Below are 18,092 nucleotides of genomic sequence, written 5' to 3'. Positions count from 1 at the left end.
TGTTTTGTATTTGCTCATTCAGGTTCAATACCTGCATTATTTAAATTTTGACGTTTTAAAGTTTCATGTTGATTTTTGAAAAATGTTTACACTTCTGAATTAGTTTTAAAATAAAATGGTGGGGAAAGTCCAATAGGTTAACCTCGATTTCAGTATTTTGGGAAAATGACATTATTCCATTAGTTCAGTCTGAAGGAAGAATCCCTTTAAATTTGAAATTCATAGTTGCAATAAATAGTATTACAATTGAATAATAAATAACTCGCTTTGGTTTGGCCTGTAAATTTACTAATTAGATAGTTCTGTACCACCATTTTTGCAACTTGGTCCAACATTTGTTCATTTTTTTAAAAAATCTTCACATGACTCTCTTCTACCTTCCCCATCTAAAATCTGTAGTTCCGTGCACAATTCTTATACCAAGCAGGGAATGTGGCCTACTTCCCACTTTGTATTGTACAACTGTAATGCTCTGAATTAGTGGGTAGAAGGTGCTTACTTAATATAGAAAAAAAATTCCTCCTCTATAGTACATCATCTCTGTTTTAATAGTAAGTATTGTTGATTTGGTAGCAAATGTCCTGCTGAAATTCTACTCATTGTATCAAGTAAGAGAAGGAACGGTATGGAATATAAAATTGCATCCAAGTGAAAGGACCGCTGTGCAATTTATGGATTACCCTCCATTATAAGTTCCTGATCTTTGTTAAACCAGCAGGAGAAATAAGGTAGTTTCTCTTGTCCATCCTTTTTTAAAAAACTTTCTCTTTCCCCTACCCTCTTACCCAGACAAAGAATTGGGCAGTGGATCAACTCAGACTGTTTTCATTATGATATAATCATCAGCAAAGACCATTTTGGAGCCTGACCCCAAGGTTGTTTTTATTCAGAGCAGGAACCCTAAAAGTGCGAGTCACTCTACTAGTTTGATTGCAGAGAGCATACACATAGAGAGAAACTGGCTATCACTGACTCATTATAGCGTGGGTTGGAATTTTATGGACCCCAACCCACTATACGTGTACCCAATGAGGCTTTTTTCACTCATAATCCTGATTATTGAAAAATGTCAGTTAACTAGACATTTCAGATTACTTGGTGGGTTTTACTATATTGATTGACTGTGTTCTTGATCCCTAGGGCATATAGATCAAACACACTGAAGCAGAACTCATTCTATGAAGCCATGCTGCCATTTGTGTCGCCACTATTGCTTTTTGGTCTCTGCAGCCTGTGGGTCTTGATATCACACTATGATATCATAGAGAAACATCCAAGAATATTCTACTTTATGGTTGGCACAGCATTTTCTAACATTACGGTAAGATCTGTTTGGGTAGCTTGTCCATTGTAAAGTTTCTCACCTCACACTGATAAGCAGGTACCTAAAACATCAGGTAGAGAAATTGTGTGAAACTGCTTTTTATAATTCAACATTGATGTAAGTTGACAGCATGTGCCTCATCGCCTGGAACATGGTGAGAGATTTCGAAAAAAGGTTTAAGAGGATAGATAGTGAAAGATTATTCATACTGCTTGGAAACTCAGTAAACAAGGCATAAGCTCAGCATGGATGGAAGTTAGAAGAAACATTTTACACCAAGGGTTATCAGAACATGAAATATTTTGCCATATAGAGCACTTGATGCTGAGACCATAATAGATCTCGAAGGGGAATTTTTATAACCATTTGAAAAGGAATTTTAGAACTATTTGAAAAAAGTATAGGGAAAGAGTTGACTCGTCTTGCATTCACCAGCCTGTGCTCAATCACACGCTTTGTATACTGGAATTCATATGGAATTTTCCACCACTACTCTCAGTAGCAGGACAATTGCTCTTCTGACTATAAAGTCCTGGATGAACCAAAACCTTCTGCAACTGAACGATAACAAGACTGAAGTTTGATTTTCTTACCTCCCTTTAATTGCTTTAATCCCTTTTACTAATTTGTGATCATCTTAAACTTCTGCCCTATCATTACCTGTAAAAATCATCAATTACTATTTTATCCCAATCCTTCATAATGTTTGAGATCTCTATCAGGCCTGCCATTCTTTCACCTTCTTAGAACTAGTGTGGAAAGCTACTAATTATCTCTTCATAACTGAAACCTATAAATCTCTGTGAACATTATAGTGAATTTATACTGCACCTTTTCCATGAGCCCAAAGGTATCTTGGAGGGAAACTTAGAAATGTATAATATGCTTAAAAGAAACTATGCATCACATGGTTTAACTTAATGTAACTTAATGAACCATTTATTTTTTTAACAGCTCTTTTTCCTTTTTTGCAGTGTAAACTCATAGTTTGTCAGATGAGTAACACACGTTGTCAGACGCTCAGCTGGCTTCTCCTGCCCTTGGTTACTGTTGTAATCCTGGTAATCTCTGGTCTAGTACGAAACAAAGAATATCATCTCCTTATGATTCTAACTACAGTAATATCACTTGCGCATATTCACTATGGAGTTTGTGTGGTAAGTAGACTTTAGTTGGAAATGAACAACACATACAGTAGAGGTTTGTTATAATATGGTGGTTGGGATCCATAAAATTTCAATCAGTGTTGTAATGAGGTGTAATTGCAAGTTAGTACTTCTTGATTCATTCAGTGCTGGCTGGCTCCCCATACTAAAAAACATGTAGGTTGCCATTGATGGCACTTCCTTATGTGCACACACAAAGTGATGTTGTTTATGACCTGATCCACTGAAAATGGTCCATTAATGCAAGGGACCTAGCAAACTTTTTAACATGAGCTGGACAACTTGCATTTGGGTTTATTCAGGCGGTGATGTTGGGACACCTCAATCACTAAGAAATCGTGTTATAATGGTTAGAACAGGGTCTTATTGTGTTATACTATAGAATTCTATAATGCTATAATGGATTACTTTTTCTGGGTTTCCACGTTGTATGGTGTAGTAAGCAAGTGATTATTTGCCCACAAAATACACACTGGCGCATCACCTTACAGTATATCCTGTGAAGCGTTTTGAGATGTCTCAACGACGCGATAATAATAATAATAATAATAATCCTTGCATTTGGTATAGCGCTTTTCACGTCGGGAGGACGTCCCAAAGCGCTTCACAGAACACACTGTAAAGTGAATTGACTGTATATTTGTGGGCGAACGCGGCAGCCAATTGCGCACAGCAGTGTCCCACAAACAGTCGTAGATTGAAAATGACCAATTTTATTATTGCTTTGGTTTTGGAGGGATTATTATTAGGTGTGTGGAGTAAGGAAACTTGCCCAAGGTTTCGCTCTGCCTGGAATTGAACTCGGGTCTCTCACTTGCAAAGCGAGTGCTCTAACCACTGAGCTACAGGACTCCACGATAAGACTCTATATCAAATATAAGCATTAAGATAAGATTTATGATGTTAATCACAGAGTACTCATTATATTATAGGTTTAAGGAGCACATGGTTGTACTATATGTATTTTGAGTTGAGCCCTAACTGCACTGTCAAGTGAGGATGGAATCGGGCTAGATGATTTCTTTCCTCTTGCTTTGACTTGCCTGTACCCAATCACTATTGAGGTTCACACAGAAATACTGGGCCATTGGGAGAACAAAGTTCCCATAAATGCTGGAAACTGATGGTTCTGAATCTTTCCAGGAAAGTGTAAAGTACCTTGATTACTTTTTAAAAAGTAATTTGTGAATGTTTTGTCTCCCTCGTTCAGGTGAATCAGTTGAGCAAACATTTCAACATCTATGCTTTCTCTCTGAAGAAACTAAACAAAGAATGACTAGAGGAGGAAGAGAAAATTGGCTTACAGGCTTCTGAAGTATTGTAAAGTGTGATCATTCCACAAGCCTGTTGATTGCTTCATACCATCACCGCAATCTGCACCCCACCCACCACCACCATCAATGGAAAACAGAACTTTCAGATGGACCCTTCACAAGTATTAAAATATTGTTTTATAAGATCTTTATAAATAATTCAAAAAGTTTGATTGATTGGAGTTAAGTATTTAAGTCAACTTTAATTTGTGCACAAGTGGAGACCGACTGTGCACCTGGCTGGCACTGGATATTTTTGGTGATGATCCTTAAGGTTCTCTTATACCTATTGGAGTTTTTTGGTAGAGTAGATGGTATCCAAGAGAACAGGCAGCTAGTAACCGTTTCTTCATACCTTGTGCAAATTGACAACCTAGTCCTTGGGCAAAGCAATTATGTTATGATTTACTCGTTGAAAATTTTATTTTGGTCTTTCTTAAATACACGCCTTGCAAACAATCATGGATAGGTTAAAACCTCACTTGCCTTTGTAGTATTTGTGTCAAATTGAGCAAAAATGACATTGGAAATTACAGATTTTTAAAATGAGGGGATTACATGAGAATTCAGTAAATTGGAGTTTTCTACAAACCATGTTTGAAGGATGGATTTAAGGAACGCATGGGTATTGTTTGAGTAAGTTTTAAAAAATTGCATGGAGGAAAGAAATGAATTGGGTGAAAATTTAAACTTGATTCTTTCCCAAACAAATCAATCTCTGAAATTATTGTTCACTTTTTAAAAAAATGTTTCAGATGTTCAGTTTTGTGGTGATGAATGCATGCCAATTTTCTACTTTCTAGATTTTTTTTTAATTTAATGGAGGATTGTGCTTGAATGAAGAGTTTACTAAAAGTCTTTGGACGATGTATACTTGGAGGGAAAAAGCACGATTGACAGAATAGTTGTGTTTAATTTCGGTACAGAGAGCCACATAATTTGTACCTAAACTGTAGGAAAGGAACACATTCTGTGTGTTTTCACATGATGTTCGCAGTCACACTAAAGAATCTTCAAGACAAATCTGCAGTCCTGTTTATATTTTAAGAACCTACATACAGTACTGTATTTTGTTAATTGGTGTTGTAGGACCATTATGTTGTGGAGCACAATTTAACCAACTGTTTCACATATGTAGTTAATGTATCCCTTTCACTGGTGAAGCTTGCCATCATAAAACATAGCAAGATTTATTTTCACACTTCAGATTTCTGTTTCTAATAATTTGGCCCAGATGAATAGTGCACCTAAAATCGTGGATTTGAGGTTATTGATTCTATTGAATTTATTGCATCAGTTCTGAATTGGTTCCAGCCAGTTTAAAGCAGTTTACCAGATCCCAACTGAATTGATCATTAGGTTAAAAATGAATTTAAGACCTGTATACTTGTATATAAACTGCATTTTCCACCAGGTGCTGCTACCATAATGCACAAATCAGATCTCCAATCAGAAATTGGATATTGTAACTACTGAATGTGAATGGATGTGTGTCTCAGGACATGTACTAATATTTGTAAATTCCAGTTGCTATTCTTTGACCAACCCAAATTAACCTGCAATACTAAATTGGATGAAAGAAGTGAAAATATCCCACCTAATGTTGCATATTGCTTTTTTGTTCAGCAGTATCCACCTTCTGTGGATTTGTAACTATAATCATGTTTCCAATTATAGTTCATGTTTTAGCTGTAATGCTTATTTCAGCTATTTTTGTACATACACAATTGATATTGTTGAGGAGGAGCATCTGATGTTCTGCTTTTGATGCATTTCAGGAGGCTTGAAGCTAAAGTTTGGAACTTAAATACCTAAGGATTCAGTTCCACTTTCAAAGTTTCAAGCTAAAAAAAAACAACTTACAAAGTTCACTTCTAATTCATATTCATTATCTTATGGGACCCATGACAGGTGAAAATAGATTACTGACCTGCATTGCATTTACTGATCAGCACAACTTTGAATATTCAAAAGTCATTTGTGCAATAATTCTAAATCAGACCAATTTTATTTATTTCAATTCTTAATTGAAATTAAAAACGAGATATTGGGTCACCGTTGAATCATTTATTTCAAACAAAACTACAATGAATTAACTCCCAGAATTGATCTGGCTGATCTAAGTGGTCTATACCAGCACATACCATCTGTGTACTCTCAATCTAGACTTACTAGACAACCGTGACTACTTGAAATGGTGCGAGAACCTAATAAGGTACCTGCAACATCCGTCTTTAAGAAGCCACGACTGGAAAGTGATAATGCATGCACCTTTGTTTAATACAGACTTAAAACATGTCCATGTCCATTGTTTGGATCTGATTGTAATTTAATCATCCTACTAAAAACAATTCTTCAGATAGCATACATGTGCTATCAACTGAGATGTTTACATAATTATTGCAAGTACTATTAAAGGATCAGAGTTTGCAACTATCATGTAGCTGTGTAAAATCATTTTTCTTCCTGATCTTTATTGGCAATTGTTCCAATGCATTGTAACTGAGCCTAGTAGAAGATTACAATAATAATCTGGAGTCAATCACTGAGGCATCTGCCATTCTTAAATGAACTCAGTCTTGCTATATTTCCATAATACAAAGCAAGACATCGCTAGCCAACCATTATTGTACTTCTTTAAGTTGTTGCTTTAATTTTTTTCCAAGGATGAAAAATAAAACTTGTCCATTTGAAATGAACGAACTAGATACACATGAAGCCTGTTTGATATAAAGAACAGCTCTGATGACATTACAGATACAAATAGCATGACCAATGTGACATCAAAACCACATCATTGACAGAAAAATGTTCTGACAATGTGCTGTTTACAACAAAATATCTTTCAGAAAATAGTGATAAGGTTGCCTTTTATGTACCTTAAATCTATGTATATAATAAATGTTTTTGGAAATTATGAATTCAATTTACTCTGTTTCTTCAATATAGTATTGCTGAGGTGATTTTAGAATATTTTAGATTAATATCTTGCACTCTGTACCAAGTGTACCAAAATATATACATTAAAATTTCTATCGCTTCTACAAGCTACAGATAGCAAAGTGATTGTTCCACAAAATCAATAATTAGAAACTTTTTGTAACCATAGGAAATTCTCGGTGTTCAAATGCAAAATGTATACAATACACAATGGTCTTAACCTTTCTTGTAAACTACACATTTCTGCTGAAGAAATTTATTTTTAAATGTCAGGTTTTGATGGTTTCTCTGAAAGCTCAGTGAGTTTATCTAATGTGCAGTGTAAATGTTGATCGGTTGAAATGCTGTCTGCTGTGAAATAGCCACTTGGGTGAGGTGTTGAAGGTGACCAGTGCTTGTTAAGTATGGCCAAGTAGAAGGGCAAAGGGAGTCCAGCTACCTTCAGGACAAGACAACATTGTGGACAAAATTGGCAAGGGGGGAACGTGTGTGTAAAGCTTAACAGAATCTTTTGATTTTTTTTCTTTCAACTGCTAGAAAATTTTACGTGAGTCTAATTGATGAAGTATTATTGCTTTGAACAAAACCATTTCAGTAATGCATATAGGCAACAGCTTAACTGGTGGTGAAAATCAAACTACCAGTCAGTCTGATCTGAATTAAAAGCCTATAATCTAAAAATGAAATGACTCAATTTAAAACCTAAAGGTCTAAGACCAAGTACCTTACTTTAATGTTAAGCGTGCACACTTGTTTGTAATTATCAACTTGATATGGTCTGAACAAAATTAAGAGATTTCACAGATGTAGGTTTCATCTATGATTTCTCTGAACGTATAATTGACCATAGAATATCCTGAACTGTGTTTCACTGTTCACATTTCCAAAAACCTCATAGCTTAAAATTCATCAAACTGGTAGTCGTCTACTCCACATGGAGTAAAATTTACAGACTTCCTTTTATGTTTCCTTTACTAACAATAATAGTAATAATAATCCTTCCATTTGATATAGCGCTTTTCACATCTAGATGTCTCAAAGCGCTTCACAGAATATACTGTAAAGTGAATTGTAGTATATTTGTGGGCAAAATGCGGCAGCCATTTGCGTACAGCAGCGCCCCACAAACAGTCGTGGATTGAAGTGACCAAATTAGTACTGTTTTTTTCTTGAGGGATTATTATCAGGCGTGTGGAGTAAGGAAACTTGCCCAAGGTTTTGCCCTGCCAGGAATTGAACCTAGGTCTCTCGCTTGCCAGGCGAGTGCTCTAACCACTGAGCTACAGAACTTATCATTAAGTATGAAATAGTTTGAAATTTGCGATTAAAAGTTGAGAAATTTCTCCTGTATCTGAAAATCGCAATTTAAATAATTTTTTAGACTTCAAATTGGATCCATCAGGAAATTAACTAGTCCATTTACCAAAGTTTTATTTAAAACCGATCTATTGGTACTGGCTGTATGGGAGCAGAGGCCTTGGAGAGTAGCAGATGAGTGTTTGTGGTGATACTTGATTGTCATCCTTTAAGTACAAATTACAAACCATTTCATAAGTTATGCTTGTGCTAATTAACACACTAAGTTGAGGAATATTGCACATTTTACCCTGTTTCTTTACATTAGCAACTCTTTAGTGCAGCTCATCTTCCAAGTAACAGCAGTGACTCTAGTTTCACCCTCTGGATGGGTGTCTTCTAAACTGCCCAATGGTATTGCAGTAAGTTTCTCAGCCTGTTCTTATGCAGCATAAACATTTTACAAAACTGTTGTTAGAAAAATAAATAATGGTTCAGTATGACTTTCAGTGATTGTCAGCACTGAGTGTTAAATTGCTATTACACAGTGGCTTGTTAATACACTAGGTATTTAAATACTTCTCATAATTTATGATCCAACGTGCTAGTCAGGTGACTTGTAACCAAGAAATCTATGACCATTTCAATTGCACCGTTGAGTAGAGTTTTCAACAAAACGTATTTTAGGATTTCTATAGTTACCCCCATATTTTGCATATTCTAACATTTTTTCATGAAACAATTTTCATCTAAGCATGAAGCTGTATATGGTTGCTTTTCATTGATTTGAACAGAGGTTGTAATTTAACATTCAACAAAGGTATGCAGTTTTATAAATTTTGTAAGTTTTTGTTTGAATTAATTACTCAGAATATTATGTCTTATCCGACCATACTTCAATAATCTGTTTACAGAGGGCTTATCATTAAAGGTTGATCATCTTTTTTGTTTTCACAATTTACTAGGACAGGAATTTGAGATGTGAAAAATATTTTGATTAGACCTGAGAATAATTTGTAAAAATTAAGAATTCATGTTCTTATAGATATTGATTTGTAAAAAAATGGGATTATTGTTTGTGCAATTTCCCTATTTATCAGTCTCCAGCTATTGAGGTATTCATGATCAATATGAAGTGGGAAAGATTGTTCCTAGTTTACTATTTCAGGGAAAAGATTCTGAGGAGGTTTGATTTTTATTTGAGTGGTTGATCCTTGGAGTTGTAACTGCAGAATAGAGCACAATTTGAATATTTTATGTAACCTTTACATTTTGAACAGTCCTTTAGTGACACTTTCCAAATATTTTTCTGACATTGCAGAACAAAACAGGTTTGAATTCTCAACATTAGGAGCAAATTCTTGTACAGCCTCAACCCAAGACTGCGATCTTTGATTTTGTTTAAGGCAATTTCTATTTTTAAAAAAATGTTTATTTGTACGATAGGTTTAAGGCAGTTTTGTAAGTTTATATGCCCAATTTGTCAAAACAAAATAAAATATTTTGTCACCTGTATCAAATGATCAATTTCCAATAAGACTGATAAAACAAGCAGTGTATTTTCATGTTTGTAAGGCAGCATTTGCAAACTTTATTCAGGATGGGGGTGCTTAAATGAACAAGTTTTTATTCCTGCTTGCCTGTTAGCAGTTCTTATTGCTTAATCCAGCCTCTCTGTGATATGAAATTGCTATTTTAGATTGTCCATTGGTTTACAAGTTGTGTAGCAATTGAGTCCTAAATCTAAAACATAGAATATACTGCATTTAAATATGCGGAAGATGATATCTATGCACAAACTAAGTTTAGGAAATCCAGTGAAACAAGTTGCCTAGAACTGCGAGTTTCAAGTTTTCTTTTAAAAGTTTATTTTTTAAATTATTTATTGTGGATGAGAACATCTTCTACCACCCTGCAGATGTTCAACTAATTAAGACTATGGATTGGAGTGAAACTAACCCATAGTGGTATGACAATGGAATGAGACTTTCAAAGCATGTAAACAGATGGTAAAAAGGATCCTTCATTTCTACCTCCATGGGAGGAAAAATACCCCTCTGTGTAACCAACTAATTAAGCATTGTTAGGGAAAGCTTTTGCAGTGATGTATGTCTCGTTTCGAACAGATACTGTACAGTTTCATTCTGAAGAACCAGAAGAATTTTTCAATACAACTTAGTTGTAACATTAATCTAGACTTCAATGTTTCTCACCTTCCATCCATAATGTTTCACCTCCAAATTACGATAGGTGAATTACTGATCACTGACTAGTCGTACTTAGCTTTAAGTGAAAGTGTTTACAAATCCCTGCAAATGCAGGTGGTAAACTTAAGTGAAAATTTTAGTGGAGGCAAAATCAGTACGGATCCTTGGTGTTTTGCTCGACCCTCAACTGTCTTTTAAACCCCACATCTTTGCCATTACCCATCCTGCCTTCCTCACCTCCCAACATTGCCTGCATCGGCCACTATCTTCCCCTCAGGCTGCTAATCCAAGCTTTCATTATGTGGATTACGCTAACCCTGCTCACCGGACTTCCCAACTCTTCCCTCCACAAGCTGCGGATTATACAGATCGAGTGCTTTCCTGCAGTAAGCTTTGTGAGCCAATCACCCCATCCTACCCCAGCTTCACTAGCTCCCCATATCCCAGACCTAGAGGATCGAGTTTATGGTGTTTGTCCTCTTTAAAACCTTCCACTATCTTGCTCCTCTGTGACCTATTAAAATTTCGCCAATCTGTCTGTTCCCTCCTCTCTGCAGGCAATGGCCTGCTCCAGGTCCCCGGCCCTGCCTTCTCCACTATCGGTGGTCAGGCTTTCAGGCTTTCTGCCCCCATGCTCTGGAACTCCATCCTGGGCCCGTTCTACTTCACCCCCTCCATTGCCTCCTTCAAGGTCCACCTCAAGATCTTTTCAATTGTGCCTTCAGTCATCTTCCTTCCTCCAACCCCCTTGCCCTTCACCCCTCTCTGATTCCAACCCGCAGCTCAGGTGCAAACCTCTCATTCTCAAGTGTCTTTGGACGTCCTCCCGACATGAAAAGTGTTGTATAAATGCAATTTATTGTTGCGTAGAGACCCACAATCTGTACAAGTAATACGAAAAGCTAACCAGTGAATGGAAGTTTCTGTAGCATGAAATAATTTGCAATAAAATATTACAGGCCAGATATTATGAGGGCAGAAATTTAATACTAGGATTGTTACTGAATTAAAATGTATTTGTAAAGTCTTAACTGTTCAATATGTATTTCAAAATTCAGATAAAACTGAAGATATAAAAGTTTACTTTGCAGGTCTCTCCAGGGTACAATGATTTCTTGATCTACCTTTTTAATGTGTAGCTTTTTAAAATGTGTATTTTTCTGGATATAATCTAAAATTGTATTGAGTTCAGAGTAATGTAGATGTTACAGTTTCCCTGATGTGTACATGGCAGTACTCAAATGTTGTGCAGAAGTGTGCCTTTTAAAAACTATTTTCAGGTCTTTGAACTTTCATTTTGATGGAAATGTTACCAAGAACCTTGCTGCTGAGTAGTTTCTTTTTGTCACTTCTTGCAGATTTAAAACTTATTTAGGACCCGATATAGTACAATAGGTACATTCAGTGTACAGTGTACTAAAGTCCCTCACACAATTTAAACTTCATCTGACTGAGGTTAATGCCAAATGACTTTCGTGCAGACTGATTCAGCAGAAGTAAAAATATCTGCCTTATTACCATAATTTTCCTACCGCTTGGATCAACAGAGCAGATTCTGTGTTCTGTGAGTTGATATGGACTGCTAATTTAATTTGTAGAATGCTACTCAGGTAATTATTGTAAAGGATTAACCTTATCAAAATTAATAAAGATGGAAAACTAAAAATGAAACATTTAACAGTCATGTACTTTCTGGAACCTTAGAGTGTTTGGGAGGGTGTGGAGGGGTGTTTGAGGGTGTTTAGAGGGTGGAGGGGTGTGAGGGTTTAGGGGTGTGAGGGAGTTTGGAGGGTGAAGGGGTGTTTGAGGGGTGGAGGGTATTTGGAGGGTGAGGGGTGTTTGGGGGTGGAGGGTGTTTGGGGGGTGTTTTGGGTTGGATTGAGTTTGGGGGGTGGAGGGTGTTTGGGGTTCGATTGTGTTTGGGGGGTGTTTGGGGGGGGGTTGGGGGGGGGGGGGGGGGGGGGGGGGGGGGGGGGGGGGGGGGGGGGGGGGGGGGGGGGGGGGGGGGGGGGGGGGGGGGGGGGGGGGGGGGGGGGGGGGGGGGGGGGGGGGGGGGGGGGGGGGGGGGGGGGGGGGGGGGGGGGGGGGGGGGGGGGGGGGGGGGGGGGGGGGGGGTGTTTGGGGTTGGATTGTGTTTGGTGGGTGTTTGGGGTTGGGGGAGGTGTTTGGGGGGGGGTTGGGGTTGGATTGTGTTTGTGGGTGTTTGGGGTTGGGGGAGGTGTTTGGGGGGGGGGGGGGGGGGGGGGTTGGGGGTATTTGGGGGGGGGTTGGGGTTGGATTGTGTTTGGGGGGTGTTTGGGGTTGGGGGAGGTGTTTGGGGGGGTGGGGGGTTGGGGGTATTTGGGGGGGGTGTTTGGGGTTGGATTGTGTTTGGGGGGTGTTTGGAAGGCCGATGACGTCACGCGTCGGGGCGTTCTCTTTCGGTCTCCTGACAACGGTTGGTAACAAACAGCGTCGCCTGGCAACCAGAGCCTCGGCAGAGCGCGGCCTGAGCCTGAGCCGAGGGAGCCGGGGCTGAGGGAGCCGGGGCCGGGGCTGAGGGAGCCGGGGCTGAGGGAGCCGGGGCTGAGGGGGCCGGGGCTGAGGGAGCCGGGGCCGGGGCTGAGGGGGCCGGGGCTGAGGGGGCCGGGGCTGAGGGGGCCGGGGCCGGGGCTGAGGGGGCGGGGCTGAGGGAGCCGGGGCTGAGGGGCCGGGGCTGAGGGGGCCGGGGCCGGGGCTGAGGGGGCCGGGGCCGGGCTGAGGGAGCCGGGGCTGAGGGAGCCGGGGCTGAGGGGGCCGGGGCCGGGGCTGAGGGGCCGGGGCCGGGGCTGAGCGAGCCGGGGCTGAGGGAGCCGGGGCTGAGGGAGCCGGGGCCGGGGCTGAGGGGGCCGGGGCCGGGGCTGAGGGAGCCGGGGCTGAGGGAGCCGGGACCGGGGCTGAGGGGGCCGGGGCCGGGCTGAGGGGGCCGGGGCTGAGGGGGCCGGGCCGGGGCCGGGGCTGAGGCCCGGGCGGTGTCGGGGCAGTTGTGGCGGGCCCTGTCACTATGGAGATGTCGGAGACGGCTGATAAGAAGGAGCCGGTTTACAACACTAACTCGGAGGATGCCGAGGTCAGGATCGCCGCCCGCCGCCGGCGGATACAGGACCGCTTCGAGGAGAAGAAAAGGTGAGCGACTCCCCCCCACACACACACCCACACACACCCCACACCACACACACCCACACCCCCCCCCACACACACACCCACACCCCCACACCCACACACCCACACACACCCCACACACCCACACCCCCACACACACACACCCCCCCCACACCCCCCCCCCCACACACACCCACACCCCCCCCACACACACCCACACACACCCCCCCCACACCCCCCCCCCACCCACCCCCCCCACACACACACCCACCCACACACACACCCCCCCCACACACACACACACACCCACACACACACACACAGGCTGCCATTGCACACAGTGAGGCCGGGGCCGCGGTGTCAGAGGCTTTAATCTGCGAGACACTGAGAGAGAAAATATATATTACAGGAGTCCTCCCAAAAGGAAACCTCCCACAGGAGTCCTCCCAGAAGGAATCCTCCCACAGGAGTCCTCCCAAAAGGAGTCCTCCCAGCTGAGTATAGATAAATAACAAGATTACATTTGTATAGCGCCTTTCACATCGGGAGGACGTCCCAAGGCGCTGGACAGTGTACAGCATTTCAGACCCGAGCTGGGGTCAAGGAGGGGAGGGTGTGACCGATCGCATGGTCGAAGAGGAGGGTTTTGAGGCAGGACTTGAAGGAGGCTAAGGAGGGGTGAGGCGGAGTGACTGGGGGATGGAATTCCAGAGGTTGAGGGCAGTGGCTGAAGGCTCTCCCACCAATGGTGGGCGGGTGGGTCGGGGGATGTGGAGCAGGCCGGAGCCGGCTGAGCGGAAGGAACGGGCGGGTTGGTAGGGGGTTAGGAGATCACAGAGGTAGGGTGGGGCGAGGCCATGGAGGGGTTTGTATGTGAGGACCAGGATCTTGAACTGGATCCTCTGAAGGATAGGGAGCCAATGGAGTCGGGTGAGAGTAGGGGAGATGGGGTTGTGGAGTTTGGTGCGGGAGAGGACACGGGCTGCAGCGTTCTGGATTATCAGCTGTGGAGGGAGGAGTTGGAAGGGCGACAAGCAGGACGTTTGCATAGTCGAGCCTGGAGGTGATGAAGGCACGAACAAGAGCTTCAGCGGCCTGAGGGGTGAGGTAGTAGTAGAGTCGGGCGATGTTACGGAGGTGAGGGAAGGCAGAGCGGGTCATGGCTTGGCTGTGGGGAAGAAAAGACAGTTGAGGGTCGAACAAGACACCGAGGTTGCTGACTGGCTTGGTGAGTTGTAGTGAGCAACCATGGAGGTTGATGCTGCCAGATCCTGAGATGCAGAGATAAAGACCGAATGGCTGTCTGTGAATCTACATGCCATATTGCATCCTTTGGTTGCAAGCGAAGCTGCAGCGGCAACAGTTATTAATCATCCCACTCAGCTCGCGTTAACCCTGCAAACCAAAGCCCAAATGGGTAGGGTGGTCCTAGCTGGACAAGCGGTGGGAATGCTTGCCAGACAGCGCCATTGTGGAGTCTTGCAGCTCAGCGGTTAGATCAATCGCCTCGCAAGCGAAAGGATCTGAGTTGGAATCCCGGACAGGGCGAAACACTGGGCAAGTTCCCTTACTCCAAATGCCTCTGTTCACTTAGCAGTAAGTAGAAACCGGGTTGTTAGTTGATTGGCAGATTGTTTTTCCGGGGGTAATAATCCGGAGTCCTGTAGCTCAGTGGTTAGAGCACTCACCTTGCAAGCGAGACACCTGGGTTCAATTCCAAAACCTTGGGCAGGTTTCCTTACTCCACACGCCTAATAATAATCCCTCCAAACCAAAATAATAATAAATTGGTCATTTTCAATCGACGACTGTTTGTGGGACAATGCTGTGTGCAATTGGCTGCCGCTTTTCACCCACAAATATACGGTCAATTCACTTTACAGTCTATTCTGTGAAGCACTTTGAGACGTCGAGAAGACATGATAAGGTGCTCTTATCGAATGCAAGGATTATTATTCTTGTTATCAATGGCAACCAATATGGGTTTAGCTGGTTAGATTCCAGCAGTACTCCAATGCACACTCTATGGCCCTCAAAGTTTGGCTCTTGCCAACCTGCGCCTAATACTTTCCGGAATTAGGTAAGCAGGATGTGTTCCTCCAGGGAGAGAGTGCGCATTTCATTCCAACAATCTATCGCTGGGATTTCCATGTGTAGGTGGGATGCAGGGAAATCTCAGGTTTGGAAACTCTTAACCACAGATTTCAGGCACTGGCTACCAAGAAAAAAATTTAAATTTCCTGTGCCCTACTCTCACCCTGCAGGGACGCAACCTGCTTAACCTGTTTCCAGAAGCTGTAAGGCACAGGGTGGTAGGAACCAAGCTTGGGGACCTCAGAGTGTGTGTTATAATAGCAACAAATTGCATTTATATAGTGCTTTTCACATTGGGAGTACGTCCGTAGGCTTCCTTGGGACGTACTCCCAATGTGAAAGGCACTATATAAATGCAATTTGTCCAAAAGTGCTTCACAGGAGGAAGTTGGGTAACTGCTGCAGTTTTACCAATTTAAACCGCATAGCTTGTCGTCATGCTTGCTATCCTGAAGTGCCCACTCTCTGTAAGAGGATCCACTGTGTCTCACTCCCCTTCTCTTTCACCTTATCTCATATATTTTTATTTTTTTCAAATATTTGTCCACTATATATAATAATAATCCTTGCATTTGATATAGTGACTTATCATGTCATTGAAATTCCTCAAAAGAGCTTCACAGAATATACTGTGACTATATACATACATATATTTATATATACAGTATATATTTTTTTTCTACAAAAACAGAAGTTGCTGGGAACACTCAGCAGGTCAGGTAGCATCTAAGGAGAAAGGAACGTGAGTCAACGTTTCAGACTGAAGAAAACTTCCTTTGTTTTACCAGGAGTTCGCTTATATTGTTTATAACCTACGAGGCTTCCCGACTCCCAGATTCAGTTAGATTGATTGATTAGTACTCAGCATCTTGTAATACCTCTTGATTAATGGCGAATTAAGTTTTATTCTCACCATCCCTGTTTAGGCGGCAAATTTAAGTTTCAGAGTTCCTCACAATATAATACAACAAGACTGACCAGCAGATATTCAAAATAATGTTAGTACTTTATTCAGTGAAAATGACATCAATAACCTGTTATACATACAACTGGGATGTGTAGTTTGGATACAAGGGTGATTAAATTCTTGCCCTGGGAGAGATGGTGTACATTACAATTACAGTACATCGATTAGTGTACGTCGATCATGTGTTGACAGTTGATCTTTCTGCTTCTGTGGTAGTGGTACCTTGCTTTCCTTGTCAATGTTATTGTGTTCATCATTTTTATACTGTAATCTCATGTCAGCCCCTGACCATGTCTTGTTTTTTCACAGACATTACCGATTCACCACTATACATTCTTTATCTCTGTGTTTGCCTTTTTACCCCTTATCAAGATCCTCTTGCATCCTGCTTCCAGGAGCCATCTGTGTCTGGTATCATAACATACTCCTCTCTCAAGGCTGAAAAACATGCAAGCTGCAAAAACAACTCCGGCAAAATCTCCTCTCCATCAGTTTTTTTTCACATGGAAAAACAGGCTGCTCGAGATCACCAGCTGCTCGTGATGAGCAGGAAGGTGGCTGCAGGTGTATCTTTCCGGTTGTATCAGGATGTGAGCACAAAGAGCATCCGGCAAAAACACTTCTTTACAAAGGTTTTGCCATTTAGTGTATATTTCCTCCATTTATTGTCCCCCACCCAAATATATCAACTCACAATGTTCTGAATTATATATCCTGTGACATTTATCTGCCTAATCCATTAACCTGTCTATTCCCATCTCATGTTGCTGAGTGTCTGTCCTCAATCCTTTGAAAAGGTGTCTGCCCCAATCTCTAGTAACTGGTTGTGAAGGTGTCTGCCATATTCTTAAATTAATGTATAAAATAGTATCGGCTAGATGGAACATTAGTTGATTGATGATACAAAATGAAACCACCATAAATTATTAAGTAAAAGCTTTATACAGTAAATGTGTAATTATATTAGGTCTGGATTTTCAACTGGCAAATTTTGTTTTCATGTTTAATAACAATAAGTTGGATGTTTGATAAATTGCATATGTATTTGCTATATAATTTATGAAAGTGAAATCAGAGCCCTACATTATAATAAATGTGAGCATGATTGTTGTTTTAGGGAGGCCCTGGAAGAAATGGACAGTGATGAACCAGAGGTGAAAGAAGAGGACATGAGTAAAAGCTGTAAGCAGGTTGAGGACTCCTATCAGGTCAGCTATTTCATGTTTATCCAGCCAGACTCATTTCAGTTAACCTTGCAGCCTTATCTTGGCAAGTCATTGCACAATTACATTGAGTTATATAGTGTTGCTATGCACTAAGTACAACCGAATAGGTGTAAATAGGTGGGGAGGGAGGAATTAGATATCAATAATGATCTTTGCATTTGATATAACAATATCAACAAATTACATTTGCATAGCACCTTTCATGTCGGGAAGATGTTCCAATGCGCTGGAGAGTCAGGGCTTTGGACCCCAGCAGGGAGTTGGGATCAGGAAGGGTAGAGGGCAGGGAGGGTAGGGGTAGGAGGGTGGATGAAGGCGCGGTCGAAGAGGAGAGTCTTGAGACATGCCTTGAAGTAGGCAAGTGCGGGTGCAAGGTGAAGGGACTGTGGAATGGAGTTCAAAGGGTGGGGGCAGAGATGCTGAAGGCCCGATCGCTGAT

At 41.7% G+C, this 18,092-nt stretch overlaps 2 protein-coding genes and 1 non-coding gene across 4 annotated transcripts in view; 2 read left to right on the top strand and 1 right to left on the bottom strand.

Moving 5' to 3' along the window:
• The window catches only part of selenoi (selenoprotein I), a 31,740-nt gene extending 25,016 nt beyond the window's left edge, over nt 1-6,724 (top strand). Inside the window, exons 8-10 of the mRNA XM_042333373.1 lie at nt 1,141-1,321; nt 2,299-2,481; nt 3,701-6,724. Of these exons, the coding sequence (XP_042189307.1) occupies nt 1,141-1,321; nt 2,299-2,481; nt 3,701-3,766 (430 nt within the window). The 3' untranslated portion in view covers nt 3,767-6,724. The remainder of the gene's footprint in view (nt 1-1,140; nt 1,322-2,298; nt 2,482-3,700) is intronic.
• Nucleotides 6,725-7,961: 1,237 nt separating this feature from the next.
• Nucleotides 7,962-8,033, bottom strand: trnaa-ggc. Its single transcript has one exon. It is a non-coding gene; the product is annotated as a tRNA-Ala (tRNA).
• Nucleotides 8,034-13,211: 5,178 nt separating this feature from the next.
• drc1 (dynein regulatory complex subunit 1 homolog (Chlamydomonas)) overlaps nt 13,212-18,092 on the top strand; it is a 30,402-nt gene continuing 25,521 nt past the window's right edge. Inside the window, exons 1-2 of one of the 2 annotated variants that reach the window (XM_042333020.1) lie at nt 13,212-13,390; nt 17,545-17,635. In XM_042333020.1, coding sequence (XP_042188954.1) covers nt 13,269-13,390; nt 17,545-17,635 — 213 coding nt within the window. In that variant the 5' untranslated portion in view covers nt 13,212-13,268. Of the gene's footprint in view, nt 13,391-16,840; nt 17,060-17,544; nt 17,636-18,092 lie in introns of those variants that run through there. The other variant, XM_042333021.1, reaches the window with a different exon arrangement.

Source organism: Callorhinchus milii, unplaced genomic scaffold, assembly GCF_018977255.1.
Source record: "Callorhinchus milii isolate IMCB2004 unplaced genomic scaffold, IMCB_Cmil_1.0 Scaffold3, whole genome shotgun sequence".
NCBI lineage: Eukaryota > Metazoa > Chordata > Chondrichthyes > Chimaeriformes > Callorhinchidae > Callorhinchus > Callorhinchus milii.
Note: the sequence above shows the minus strand (reverse complement) of the source record. Positions and strands in the feature narration are given on the sequence as shown.